This window comes from Lactuca serriola, chromosome 4 (genome assembly GCF_051521515.1).
Source record: "Lactuca serriola cultivar US96UC23 chromosome 4, Lser_US96UC23_V15, whole genome shotgun sequence".
Taxonomy (NCBI): domain Eukaryota; kingdom Viridiplantae; phylum Streptophyta; class Magnoliopsida; order Asterales; family Asteraceae; genus Lactuca; species Lactuca serriola.
Window position 1 is genome coordinate 46,488,100 of NC_136411.1, and position 15,264 is coordinate 46,503,363.

At 34.7% G+C, this 15,264-nt stretch overlaps 2 protein-coding genes across 4 annotated transcripts; one reads left to right on the forward strand and one right to left on the reverse strand.

Annotated features, from left to right (window-relative positions):
• Nucleotides 1–4,354: 4,354 nt before the first annotated feature.
• Nucleotides 4,355–6,550, forward strand: LOC145101480 (putative anion transporter 5). The gene is made up of 2 exons (XM_079038684.1): nucleotides 4,355–4,567; nucleotides 5,099–6,550. The coding sequence occupies exon 2, from the start codon at nucleotides 5,159–5,161 to the stop codon at nucleotides 6,473–6,475; it is 1,317 nt and encodes a 438-aa protein (XP_078894810.1). The 5' UTR covers nucleotides 4,355–4,567; nucleotides 5,099–5,158; the 3' UTR covers nucleotides 6,476–6,550.
• Nucleotides 6,551–7,765: 1,215 nt separating this feature from the next.
• LOC145101479 (cytochrome C oxidase subunit) lies at nucleotides 7,766–11,086 on the reverse strand. Of its 3 annotated transcripts, none has more exons than XM_079038681.1 (7): nucleotides 10,661–11,086; nucleotides 10,149–10,483; nucleotides 9,916–10,068; nucleotides 9,724–9,816; nucleotides 9,571–9,629; nucleotides 9,335–9,428; nucleotides 7,766–8,184 (listed from the first exon to the last, which is right to left on the reverse strand). In XM_079038681.1, the coding sequence occupies exons 1-7, from the start codon at nucleotides 11,022–11,024 to the stop codon at nucleotides 7,966–7,968; spliced, it is 1,317 nt and encodes a 438-aa protein (XP_078894807.1). In that variant the 5' UTR covers nucleotides 11,025–11,086; the 3' UTR covers nucleotides 7,766–7,965. The 3 variants fall into 3 exon arrangements, with proteins under 3 accessions (XP_078894807.1, XP_078894809.1, XP_078894808.1); XM_079038683.1 differs by lacking the exon at nucleotides 7,766–8,184 and adding an exon at nucleotides 8,907–9,212; XM_079038682.1 differs by lacking the exon at nucleotides 7,766–8,184 and adding an exon at nucleotides 8,907–9,216.
• Nucleotides 11,087–15,264: the final 4,178 nt, after the last annotated feature.

The window sequence follows — 15,264 nt, forward strand, 5'->3', positions numbered from 1 at the left end:
TTCAAAAATTCATATCTTCCTCATACGAAATCCGTTTTCGACGTTCTTTATATCCACGCGTAGGTGAGACTACGATCTACAACTTTCATTTAGACTCCGTTGGCTAATTTTGACTTTATTTTTTATTATTTATTTTTAGTAGGTCGGGACAGGAAAATTCCGTTATAAATTCATACTTCTTGATCCGATGTCCGTTTTCGCCTATCTTTTTATCGTTTTACTCCTATTAACGAGACCTTCGATTCTCATTTAGATTGTTTCGGTTAAAAACTGCTCAATCTCAAATCGAGTATTCGGGCTGCATACTGCTAAGTCGAAACTTCGAAAAATCATAACTTCCTCATACGAAGTCAGATTTGGGCGTTCTTTTTATGCACGCTCTCGGTTTAACGAACTCTACGACTTTCGTTTAGATCACTAAGGCTAAATATTTCTCTAACGTAATTTTCACTTTTTACGTCATTCAGCGTTGTCGGTTCTGTCGCGAAACTTCGACAGGTCATAACTTCTTCGTTATAACTCGGATTTCGGCATTCTTTATATCTTCGGAATCCTTGTTTCGACCACTACATCTTTATGCAAAGATATTGGGATTATCCCACACTTCAAATTTGATGCTTATTTTATTCTTAATTCATTAAATTATAATAATTAAGAAAATAAACACATAATTCACATAATACTCAAATATTTCATCATTAATACTTCAAAAAGAGTTACAAGGGTTAACCTAGACTATTACATCAATGATAATGCCTAGCTTGGAAACGCGGGCGTTACACAAGATAAGTTCATATCTGAAGTTGCAACTACAAATCCTAGTCCATACCTGAAATGGTTAACATACATGCTTGAAAAGCCCTATTCTTAAACATGAAGAGATCTAGAAGGAGGAAAGTCAAGGTGACGACTTGTTACCTTTAAAATGATGCCAATAAGCATAAGATTCAGATCCACCAGCTCCTCTATGCTCCAATCCTCTTATACTTCAAGTCTTCTTCTTCCAAATCACCTTCCAAGCTTGAAAATCACACAAAATGGAGAGCACACGTGTGTTAGGGTTTTAGAGCTCAACGGGACGGTGATGGGAGGCCAATGGAGGCTAATGACCCTTTAAATAGGGTGTAAAACCCCAGAAATTAGGGTTTCATCCTCCAGCTCCAAATCGTCAAGTCGTGTTCTCCGACTCGTCGAGTTGGTCACTTAAGTTACGCGGCCAAATCAGTTCCTACTCGACGAGTCAGGGCATCCAACTTGTGGAGTCGACCTTTCAAAATGAAAATATAAGACTGTAAAGTTTATACCTGAGAGTCGGGGTGTTACAACCCAAAATTCCTTAAATACCTTATTAGTACTCGACTGGAATTGGAAAAGATGTCTAAGGTTATTCTAAATAAATAATGTTCATCGGTTGTCTTGGAAGGGATACCATCAAAGATGGGAGATTTGGGATGCCTCACGTTGTCATGTGAATTTGGAAATGCAACAAAGACATATGTTTTGGCCGATTTCGGAGCTAGCATCAACTTGATGCCATGTTCATTCTACCAAAAGCTTAATTTATCGGAATTGAAGAACACGAGAATGACAATCCATATGGCAGATCAATCTATCACTTATCCTCATGGCATTATTAAAGACTTATTGGTAAAAATTGGAAAGTTCGTTTTTCCAATTAATTTTGAGATCTTAGACATGACAAAAGATGAAGATGTGTCTATCATCCTTGGACGTCTATTACTTAACACCGTAAGAGCTTTAGTCGACATTTGCCAATCTACATCTGGTAGTGGTGTGCATCGACCCTCAAGTTATGTACACTCTGTATTACTAGATTGATCACGAGTGGGATTGCTCTAAAATAAAATAAGGTCTACCCTTTTCTTATTTAGTTGATAGTTAGTTTTCCGGTAATGCCCCATCTAAGAGCCTATTCGTCGTAAGCCCTTATAGAGTCATAACCTAATCTAAATCCATAATCAATTCAATTTTCCTTAGAAATGGACATGTTTTTAATGGGTTAAGTGAAATCCAACTATCTAAGTTCAATAAACCGGTTCAAATGGTTTTTTACAAGTTCTATCATACCGGATCAACCTAGTTTTTGAAAAAACTGTCTGATTCAGTCTGGTTTAAACTTAGCAAAAAAACCGATCGTTATTTAATCGCTCTCATCTTTGGTTCCTTGTTCAAACTGGTTTTTAAAACGCTGATTATATGACCAAAGTGACAATCGGAATAATGATTTTTTCTTGTATTAAACTTTAAAGTTCAAGGATCTATGATGCAAGGCCTAAAAGAGCATTGTGATAGTGACATGAACCCTAATTAATAGTTTCAAGTTTTTGATTTAGGCCTTGTGGTATACATACCACGAATGGAATCATGGTCTAGTTGGCCACGATAACGGATCGTGCACACCACCCCGACGTTCCGTGGTTGAGCGTGGTCGTGCTTCTTCGTGTTCCCGACAACGGATTCAAACGAGAAATTTGATTGGTTGTTTGGTTTTTTGGCTATTGAATGGCTATTTTGGCCGTTTCCTTTTTTTTTCAAACTCAATTTACTAATTATAAATAAAACTTCTATTATACCAAAATTTACACCCCATTCTATTCTCTAAAACCACAAAACACATACACATGGATTCCACAATACATATGAAATTTTTAAAAAGTTTTGACTCGGATGACGACGTAGAATTTGTCGAGACATTCTTCAATATTATGCAACACATTCAAGATGAAGAAAGTTCGAATGTAGCTCGTACAAGGGCGGTCGTCAATCGTGATCGCTAAGCCACACACGACTTATTGGTACGTGATTACTTTGCCGATAATTGTCTTTATAATGACGACTCGTTCGAACGTCGTTTTCGTCTAAATAAGGCTATATTTTTACGTATTAGTAATGTTTTAGAATCTCGTTATGATTTTTTCAAACAAAAACCCGACGCTAGAGGAAGAATGAGTTTTAGTAGTATACAAAAATGTGCGGCTGCTCTTAGGTATTTAGGATACGGTATAGCATTTGATGCATCTGACGAATACTTGAAAGTATCCGAGAGGACCGCAGTTGAATGTGTAGATTGGTTTTTTGCATGCGTTTATGAGGTTTTTCACAAAGAATATTTGTGCAAACTTACTCACCGTGATATTGAGAGATTATATTCGGCTCATGAGGAGAGGCATGGATTTCCGGGTATGCTTGGCAGTCTAGATTGTACGCATGTGGCTTGGGAAAATGTCCAAATGCATGGCGTGGTCAGTTCACTCGAGGAGATATAGGTAAACCAACTATCATCCTAGAAGTTGTTGCATCTCAAGATTTGTGGATATGACATGCCTTTTTTTGGAGTAGCGGGGTCTAACAACGACCTTAATGTTCTTGGTCAGTCTCTACTTTTCAACGATATTTGGACCGGCAAAGCACCTGATATGACGTTCACGGTGAATGGGCACGCATACAAATACGGTTACTACCTTGGTGATGGGATATACCCGGATTATTCTACATTGATGAAGGGATACTCGGTTCCTCGAAGTGAACAGGCAAAGTTGTTTACAAAAAAAAAACAAGAATCGGCGAGAAAGGATATTGAGAGGGCATTTGGAGTTCTTAAGCAGACATGACATGTAGTGAAATATGCTACACGACTCTGGGATAAAGAAAGAATTAAACGAATGGTCCTAGCATGTATTATAATACATAATATGATTATTGAAGATGAATGTCGAGCGATTTGCACATATGATCCGATCGACGTTGTTGTTCCAATTGATGAGTTCGTACCCGGAACGAATGCGTTTTTAGAGCGAGTTGTTGAAATTCATAACAGTGAAACGTGTTTCAATCTTCGAGAAGATGTCACGGAACATTTGTACCAACGTAGCACGAACGACGATTAGATTTTTTATATTTATGTTTGTTTGTTTTTTTTAATTAATGTAATGTTTTTTTTTTCTAAATTAACTAAGTAATGTAGTTTGAAATTGTAGTTTGAAGTTGTAATTTTATTTTTATAATTAATGAAAAACTAGTTTAAAAAAAATGAATGCTTTTTAATTATAAAAAATGTAATTTTATTGTATTCTTGAATTAAAAAAAATAAAAATAATGATGTAGAGTGATGTGTTAGTGATAGGTATCACATGTTAGTGGTAGGGAAATATGATGATAATGTAGCACCCACCACATATGTGGTATGTGATTAGTATAATGGATGTTCTTAGACTTAATAGTTTAAATATATGGTATGTGATTAGTATAATGGATGTTCTTAGACTTGGATAGTTTAAAATACAATATTTGCAATCCATTCCCATAATTTAATTGTAAAACCAAGATCCTCAAAAAGGGCTGCGCCATGTCAGGCTCTAGTAGTTGACTACGGGTATTTGACTACGTCCATGATGGTTCTCAAAACTCATTTGTCAAAAACATTTCTTCAGAACCCCCAATTGCTCCGGCTATCAAATTGATGCCGCGAACTTCCTACGAATTCGCGCAGTAGAAGAATCCGTGCTCATCTGGACTATGCAACGACGATTCTGACATCCAATTTCAGGTAATTTGGTTCTGTACTGCTTTTCACTTGCTAAATCTCGTTGATGCTGTAACTCGATCTTAAATTTTTTTTGTGGTTCTTTCTTCTTAATCACGACAACCATGCTGCATTAGTGCATTGCGCTTGTTTTAGTTTTCTGTATCCTTATAGTAGTTATCGTTGTACGTAATGCGTTTCTGTGACCGTTATTTTGTCAATTTAACCTAAATTACTTGCCTTTCTTCTTAATTCAAACTTGCAGCTTGACTTTTATGATCGAAGGATCAGTTTTCCATGTTAAGCTAGATCTTATCAAATTTATAGTAGTGATCTTTTTTGGTAATGCGTTTACGAAACTGTTTTGAGAATCGCCTTTCTCCCAAATTCAGATGTGCAATTTCATTTCTATGACCGAATTCAATAATTCTCCATTTTAGCAAGTTCTTCTCATATGAGAAACCAGTAAAATATTTGTTGTTAAGTTCAATTTATTTGGCTCAATTTTCACAAAAGACATTAATCTAGTTCTCATCTTTCAATATATCTTTGCAGGAGCATCTAATCCCTCTAACAGATGAAATCATATTAACAAAGTGGATCAAAAGCAGCAAAATGAGCATCACAAGAATTCCATCACGCTATGTGATTGTGATACTAACCTTCATGTGTACATGTGTATGCTACATCGAACGCGTAGGGTTTTCAATTGCATACACAGTTGCTGCAGATAATGAAGGAGTATCTCAATCAAGTAAAGGCACTATCCTTTCAACATTCTATTACGGGTACGCTTTATCACAAATCCCAGGCGGCTGGGCAGCTCAAAAAATAGGGGGCAGGCGTGTACTCCTTCTCTCCTTCATACTATGGTCACTAACTTCTGCTTTAGTTCCACTTGACCCAAACAGAGTCATAACCTTAGTAATAGCTCGATTACTCGTGGGTATAGCACAAGGCTTCATTTTTCCATCAATCCACACGGTTTTAGCTCAGTGGGTCCCACCACACGAACGATCAAGATCCGTTTCTTTGACCACATCTGGAATGTACTTAGGAGCAGCCATGGGTATGCTTTTGTTACCAAGTCTTGTAAAATTCAAAGGCCCACAATCCGTGTTTCTGTTTGAATCATGTTTAGGTGGGATTTGGTGTGTTCTATGGTTTAAATTCGCGAGTGATCCACCTCGATCGAATCACCCGAAAGCTGCAGCTTCCGGTTTTGGCGAATCATTACTCCCGGTCAAAGATGGTCAAAGGACTAAAAACGAAAAAGTTAGTAAAATCAAAATCCCATGGGGGAAAATCTTCTTGAGCTTACCTGTGTGGGCGATTGTTGTGAACAATTTCACGTTTCATTACGCTTTATATGTGCTAATGAATTGGCTACCTACTTACTTTGAATTAGGATTAAAGTCGAGTCTTCAAGAAATGGGGTCTTCGAAAATGATGCCTTATTTGAACATGTTTTTGTTTTCGAATATTGGTGGGGTGATTGCTGACCATGTGATAACTAAAAAGATAATGTCTGTTACAAAAGCGAGAAAGGTGTTGAATAGCGTGGGATTTGTGGTGGCTTCTGTTGCATTGATTGGGATTCCTTATTTTAAGACAGTTGATGGGGTGGTGGTGTGTAGCTCTTTGGCTTCGGGATTTTTGGCATTAGGGAGAGCGGGATTTGCTGTGAATCATATGGATATTGCTCCAAGGTATGCTGGGATTGTGATGGGGGTTTCTAATACTGCTGGGACTTTGGCTGGGATTATTGGGGTTGGGTTGACTGGTCAACTTCTTGAAACTGCTAAAATTATGGATTCGGATCTTTCGGATCCGGATAGCTGGAAACCCGTGTTTTTTATTCCGGGATTGTTGTGTGTTTTGAGTTCGGTTGTGTTTTTGTTGTTTTCAACCGGGGAGAGGATATTTGATTGAGGTGAGCTTATTAAAATCAACTTATACATTATATGATATACCTATTAATGCTTTTTCTAGCATTACAATTTTTAATAGTTTTCCTCAACCATAGGTCAGAAAGGACATTTTATCAAATTTAAAAGAATAGTTGGTTTCATACGAGACATTTACTGTTTTGTTGAATTTACACTTATTTAAGTCAAAGAATGTTTGAAGATATGGTGCGAAAATAAGGTGATGATATAATCAATAAATAAGGATTTCTCAAGGATCGTGTATGTTCACCTATTGATATTTTTCTTCTATGTCTGAGTTATAAGAAATGAAATTTAATCTGGGATAATCTTTAAAAAGTTCTTATTCTTTTGGTGTTTTATTGAACCACAAAAGGCATATTGATGGTGAATTATGTACGGAAGAAAAGAGTGGTGGAAGAAAGGGATAGTTACCCTATCAACTATCAAGTCATCATCTGTTAAAAGTTTAAGAAAGGTTGTCACTCTTAGTATAAAACTTGTTGAATAAGTCATTTTAATCATGACATTGTTTTTAATAATCATACAATTACATGTCATTGTTTTGGGCTGCTTGGATACCTATTTTCAAAATGATTTTAGAGCCTAATCAATGTTGATCATCTGATTGACTCATACCAAACATCTTTTCAGATCCAGTAAGATTCTTATGAGAGGCTATAGGATCGGATCAAAGGTTTTTAATTATGGTATCAACCGGTTCAAACTGACCGAATAGATTCAGCCTCTTACCATACCAGTAAATAGTCTATCAAATAACCCCTTAATGGTTTTAAAAGGATCAGATAATTACTTGGACAAAAAATTATCTGTTATGATCCCACATCGGCCGAAAGTACTATAAGTTGGTGACTTATAAGTCTAGGTGTCCCCTCCTATAAGCTGGCTTTTGGGAGTGAATTCTACACTTGGGCTTATGGCATGATACGGACCTAGTATTGGATGGGTTCGTATCAATTGGCATCAGAGCCATCCCCATCTTTTGAGGCGCCAACACTTGGAGTGGTGGCCTACGGAGCGGTGGCTTGGACCCAAAAAGAGGGGTGCCAACCGTGACCAACAATGACTCGGAGTGGTGGCTTGGACCAAAAGAGGGTGTCAACTATGACCAAAAGGGGGTGCCAACCAATTACATACTAGGCCCGTATCATGCCATAAGCCTAAGTGTGAACTCACTCCCAAAAGCTAGCTTGTAGGAGGAGGGGACACCTAGACTTATAAGTCACCAACTTACAGTACTTTCTGCTGATGTTGGATCATAACATTATCATGATGTTTAAAAATCAAACTCATATTATTAGTTACAAATATCATAAATAATTTCTTAATCCAATTAAAGGGGATTAGGGAACAACAAAAGATGACATAGCCTTTGACCCTATATTTATGTATTATGATATAAAACATGGAAGTAAGCATATACCCTTTTGAAGGCTATAGTATGTTACATTTACAAATATTCCACAACTCATACTATACTAGCCTTTTCTGTACAGCAATCACCAGTATCATTAGGATAGGAGAAACAAGAAAAATCACATATGGTAGAGCTTGAAATGCTGCATCTTCCTCAACTTCAGTTTTGTTTAGAGATAAATTGTTCTTGTTTTCCACAAATGCATCAAAGAAATTTTGGTACCCAGTTTTACGTTTAGAAGCACTTGAACTCCTAACCTTCATCATCTCCATTGCCTGCAATCAATAGTGTACTTTTGTTCAAATTAAACACAAATTTTGTTTGTTATTTTATCTCCAAGATGTTTTTATTGAAATACCAATTTATATATTAGTTAATCTAGTTACTCTTTATATTTGTAGGCTAATATGAAAGAAGGATTTTGACCCACATTGGTGGTGTAAAGGGATGGAATTTGCTCTACGTCTATAAAAGGAGTCCAAGGATATGGTGTTGTTGTTTCCCAATCAAATATATTTTAAGTATTTGATTCTCTCCTTTTTTCCCTTATCTTGTTTAGAATATAGAAATGTGTGAGTCAAAACTTTGGAGAGTGTGGGTGTAATTAGGGATGGTTTGAGAGATTAGTCTATGTGATTAGAAAAATCAATATATGGATCTTGTTTTGGAGGCCCATAATTTTTCTTTAGTTTTAGAGTTTTTCATGTATATTATTGTGTTCGATTTTTTCTATTTTTGTTATTGGACGGTTGTTAAGAATTTAATTTAACCATTTACCCAACAATTACTTTCTTAGAAAAAAATTAATATTTACATGTTATTAAGATAGTGTTTGGTGGGTGGAACAAAACTGGACTGAACGAAACAATTTTTTTCAAAGAGCCTCTGGTATGGGTTGAACAAAAACAAAAAAGGTTTTTGACTAAGAGTCAAATGGGACTAATTCTAAAAAATTTAGTCCCACCCAAAAGGGTGGAACACATAGGGAAATACAATATTTGACAATTTCTCTTCCTCATTCAACGTTTCTTCCTGTTAACATTTTCTCTAGTCTTGCAATTTTCTATAGTTTATTCAAAGAGGCTTCAAGGTGCAAAGGGATTTGTTTATAGTGGTGAATACAACCAACATTATACTCTAAAACAAGTTAGGAACAATTTATGAAAATTTTGATAAATTTAAGGATAATTTAGTAATTTAACAATCTTGTTCCGTTGAGTCCTAGCCTTGCGAAACGCTAAATTGATAGATCAGTCTAGTCCAGTCCAGTTCAGAGTCCAGTCCTCTGTCCTTGTACCAAACGCTACCTAAGTGAAAATTTTAACTCATGTGATGCTCAAAAATCAAATATAAGGTCGTAATATGCAAGTTTTGTTAGTAATTTTTGTAATAAACTTAAAATGTTTTTTATTTGAGGTAACTCACCTGGAAGCTAAACACGAACTGCCTTGCTTTCTTGTTCACACTAACATTTGGGTGAGACTGCAGCTTCTCATACATAACACGGGCTTCATCGGATCTATCAAATATATGAAACAATTTAAAAGCTACTTTTGACAACAAAACATGAAGAAAAAAAATCACAACATTTTCCATAAAACCCTATTCTATTTCTATATTTAACAAATTCACAAAAAAAATGCAGTTTTGAAATATGATACCTGTTGAGGGAGTCGAGGCAAATAGACCATTGCAATGCAGCTAAACCATGAAGTTCACTCTGCAGGAAACCATAGTCCATAGATCATGAATTACACAACAATATTCAAAGATTTAATATCTCTACAGATCTTTCACCTTCATAAAACCATTACCTGGTATACCAACTTATCCATAACTTTCTCATAGAAGGGTATTGCATCCTTCAGCTTTCCAATCTCCATTAACGAGTCTCCATCATTCAAATCCTATACAAGTTAATACAACTGTTAAGAACACATTAAGAAATACACCTAACAATTTTCAAAAGATAAAATGAAATCGATACCATCAAGTTTGAAGCACACCTTCTCACACTCTGCTTTCAATTTTGGATCAATATTCAAACCCATTTGGCGTTTATAGGCAGCAATCATTTTTTTTGTCCTTGCATCTTTTGCAGCTTTGGATTCTGCAGTCTCAAGCACATCTCCAGGACGAATAGTTTTCCCACCACCATACTAAACAGTATGACATTGACTTAATGCAGAAAGAACGACTTAATAGAGAAAATCAAAAAGGAATATGAAATAAGTCTTACAGTTTTGGAAATGTTGTTTGGTCTAGGGAAAACTCCCCATGTAGAGACTTTGGGCTTATAAAGTTCTGAATCTTCTTCTTCTTCTGTAGTTGTATTTGATTCGGTGTTTTTTTCCTTTTTTTCAAACCTGCTTATATCCCCGACAATGATTTCCACATCAGGCAAATCCCCTGATGAAAAAGAATCGCTTATTGGAATCAAGCCAGCTGGCAATCCCCTTCCTTCCTTCTTATCAGCAAACCCTAATCCCACAAAGTCGATTGCTGAAACTGTGGGTCTGTCCTTCTTATCAACAACTTCATTCGTCAAAACCTCACTCTTTCTTTGTTGGATTCCTATGACACAAATTATAAGAGTTTTAGCTTTTAAGTAGAAAGTAGAATTCATGATAAAATGTGGGACATTTAGAACTAAACATATTCTTCATCACAAGCTGTATGTGGGGTGAATCGAGTCTAACTTTTAAACTTCATGTTCATCAGTACCTTAATAATAACTTGTGTTCTCCATACCTCTATTTTTCTCCTTATACTCTTTTGCTCCCTCCATTGTAACTCTGGCGAGTGACCCATCGTTGTTTCCTCCAGCTTCTGCAATCTCTGAAACAGGGTTTTGGTTTTGGGAAATTTTAGGAGTTGGGTTTGACTGGATTGATTTCTTATATGCTTTGGCTCTAGCTAGCGCGAGCTTCACTGGATCTGGTGGCTGGGACTCCGAAGAGGACGGTGATGAATCCTTTTGGGCCTTGATTAAGGCAATCTTTCTTCTGGGAGTTGTTTCAATGGGGGATTTGATTGATGAAGAGAAGAATGAATATTGGGAGACAGAAGACGCCATTGTTGTGGAAGTTGTGGAAAGCTTTTCTGCGAACACCATATGGATTAATCTCTCTTCCACGTGTTATGTTTCCGACCTATTAAAACCGGTTACGGTTGAATACATATTCAGAACAGAAGCGTCGATCGACTTTTTGAGTGTTTTTGAAAATTATACTGATAAAACATAAAATTAAATATGAAAGTTTAAACAAAAATTTATTTAAATTTAAAATTTTAGATTTTAAATTTAAAATTTAAAATTAAAGGAAACATATTAAATATTATATGAGTAGTAATATTGTAATTTATTGTTTATTTTTAATTAAAGTAACTATTAATTGATGTGTAAATATGATGTGTTAATTAAAAAAAGATAAAAAATAAGAAAATGACAAATGAAAAAAACATTTAATCAAAAATACCAAAAAATGACATGTGTCAAAGTTAATGAGAGAGTGACATGTGGCAAAATCATTCTTATTTATTAGGGTAGATTTTTAAACATATTTATTATATAAGGTTATTTATTGTTTTATTTTATTTTTTAAATTGTGTCATGCTAACCAATAAAATAAAACAATATTTATAAGCATCCTAAAACCTTCATTGTAATATATTGTTTTTTTTTAATATAATTTTTTTTGGTTTTTTTAGTTTTTGCTTTTAATATTGTTTATTAATTGTTTTTATAAACATTATTATTTTTTATCAAATCTTTTTATAAAAATCAAGAAACAACTTTTTAAATTTACACCAACAATTAATAAAAGATTCTTCATCGTCTTTTTCAATTCCATCTTCTCCAATATGATCTTCTTCTAACAGATTATTTGTAGCAACTTCATTATCAATTGTTATTGCATTGCTTGCAACAACAACTTGAAAGATTGAGTGGAATCATCATTTTAAACAATGTTTACATGACATTAGCATCCATCTATAATCAAATACATAAAATCAGGAAAAAAAATCAAATAGATAATTCAACACTGATTACAATCAAATAGATAAATTAGAACATAAATTCAATCTCAAGAATTCTAGTTGTTACAACCAGTGCATCTTGCATATTGAAGCAAATAAGAACCAGAAATTAAACTGATTGAAGCAAATACAAATCAGAATTTCGAAGCAAATACATATCAACAATCAAACAACATCAGTCTATCAAACAAACAAATTGTGAATGAAGCAAATACAACTCAAAAATCGAACTCACAAATGAACCTAAACTAAACATTACAACCTAAAAATCAAAGTTATAGTTCAAAATCGAACTAAAAAACGAACATGTAATTGAAGCCAAAAAACGTACCTGTTATGGATTGTAGTCGTCGTCGAAGACGTTGCTGGAGTCGTCGACGTCGTTGGATCGTAGGTACCGGAGTTGTAGTCACGGGAGTCCCCGGAGATGACGATCTTGCCAGAAGTTTAGAGGTGTGCATCTCATTTTTATTAATACCCAAGGAAAGAACGATTGTTAAGAAAATAATTAGGGCAAGATGAGTTTTTTTTCTTTATTAAATTGTTAAATAATCTTATATGATAAATAAATTTAAAAGTATACCCATTGAGTAATAAGTTTTTCAAAACACATGTATGGTCAAAAATTCAACGTCAATTACTGAAATACTCTTAAGGCTTGCTTGAAATTATGATATTTTTTTTTTCACTTGATGGTTCTATTTGATATTTTTTTTCAATTTTCATTACTGTAATGTAAAAGGATTATTTTATTATAATCAAACTTTTTTTATATTTTGAATTATAGTAAAATCACATGGACCATCCATGCTGTTTGAAACTGTTTGCGCACTTGGTTCCTAATTTCTTTTTTTAACTCGGAAAGCACTTATTGTTTAAATTTCTTTCATTATTTATTTTTTCTTATTTTTTATATTATTAATTTATAAAAGAAAATATTAATAAAATGGGCCCTCTCCCATCTCATAACCTAACATGTATGCCTAACTATACATCAATTAGCCTCTATTTTTCTTTCTCTCATCAGAGATAAGAGGTGACAACTAACCCTAAATCACCATGGTCGGAGCATCATTATTAGCTCGTCATCTTTGGTGGAAACCACCATCATAGAATCATCGACTCCTCCTTACCTTATTTCCCCGTACAACCCCAGCATCCTTCGTCTTCCTCGTCGACATCGAGATGCAGAAAAAAAAGACATTGTAAAATCAGTTTTCTCTTCCTTGTTCTCCTTCAGGTGCATCGACAATTGCCTAAAGCAATCATCTTGAAATCAAAACTTTTTTGTTCCTTGTTCTCCTTCAAGAAACAAAGAGTTTTCTAGATTTCATAGTTCCCTTTTTAGAGAAATAATGAACATGGTAACGGTTATCAAAGTTGCTACCTTCCTAGATCACAGTTCTCTAATCTGATACGAATTAATCAACTATTGCTACTAGGCCCAAACGTACAAACCAATTACCCAACAAGTTGAGAGACTACCATATGTAGCATGGACTATAACACAACAATGCATATCCCTGATTGTTTAATTTTCTTTTATCTATTTCCTTTTATTTGGTACGTAGATGATAAAGACAAATTGTTAGGAATCAATGGTTGGAATGTTTTTTTTTCTAGATGTGATTAACAATTGCTAGTATATGGAAGAAATGCTTAGGAAATTACAATTTCAAACTCTTTCTTTTCCTTTTTCCATCTTCTTCATCTCCTTTCTCTGTTCCTGTAATTGAAGAACCCATCATTTGGTGCTTTAATTGATTTATGCACGTCTGCTAAATCGTACTAAAATCATGGATGAAATACGTGCAACAACTGAGGCCAACACCCAATCTATCATTGATATCAACACAAAACTCACATAACTCCTCTTTCATATTACACAAAACCCCAAACCCAAACCTAACCCTAATCCCAAAACCACGCACCTTCTTGATTCGACTGCCACGTTGCGAGTTATCCTTTTTCGATGGATCTAATCCATTGGATTGGATATTTCAAGCAAAAAGGTTTTTCTTCGATGTTGGTCAAATTAGGTTGTTTAAACGAGTTTTTATTATGATTAAATGCATGTTTTAGTATCCTAAACAAACCCATGAAGTGATTTTAAGTTGGTTTGGTCATGTCGGTTTGATTCAAAAGAGATTATTCAAAATTTTCATCAAACTCGTCGAGTTGTTCATACAACTCGATGAGTTTGTTGTTCAGAATGCCCAATTTTACTTAAATTTTATTTTTGACTTCCTTTTGGTATTTGTTTGTCTCATATGTTATTTGATGTGTAGAAAATATGAGAAGAGGTGGTAGAGGTCAACAAATCCCTATAGACCAAGAGGATTTCCATTGGTACAATTTTCCCCAAGTTGTTTCACAAAGAAGTTTGGCTGAATAGAGAAGCAAGTTAGAGAAGTTAAAAAGAAAGGAGTTCTATATCGCAAATGAAGTGAACTGGACATGGTTAGAGGACGTTGGATTAGTTGAAGCAATGAACCCATACCTAATAAAAATGTTTATGAGTGATGGGGTAAGGGTCACATGTAATGCTTGGAGAAGATCGTTTCAAATACAATAACCTGTTTACTACGAGTTGTGCCTTGAGTTTTATGCCACAGTTCGATTTAGGGGTGGTGATTATTCTTTTGATAATCATACTTTTACTTTTTGTTTAGGGGGAGAATATAGAGAGTGCAGTGGTGTTGAATTGGATTTGAGAATGGTTTTGTACAACAGATCGGAGGCGATGAATGAAGCATTTGGTGTATTTTAGATCATTTTCATAGGGAGCTTCCAAAATGGGGTTAATATATCAAATTGGTGGACGACGATCGTAAATGGGTGTATATTCCATCGGCTGCACAATAAGGTGATCATGTATGATGACCAACCATATATAAGTTAATTGAACCAACTAATTTGATTAACTATTATTACAAGTCTTACTTGATTCGAACTGAACACTAGGAAACCTGTTAGTTTAATTACTTGATCACTGTTTGAATTAACTAGTGAACATGAACCTAATCACATTAGAAATCGTTAACTAATGATATATTAATCCATTACACTTGCCACAAAATCAACCATAGGAATAAGTGCATCGAATCTAAAAAGAAGTCTCTTTAATCTTATTGAATCTAGTTGTATTTTGTTTCTCCTTTAGTTGGTAATTGCTTTTTGCTAAAGTATTCAAGTTATTGCTCAAGTTTGTAGTCTTGCAAAACTAGAGAAAAACCCCTTTTTAATAATTGTTTTATTTAGATAATATTAGTAATATTTTAATTGTTTACCGTTCCCTTAGTTCGATACTCTAC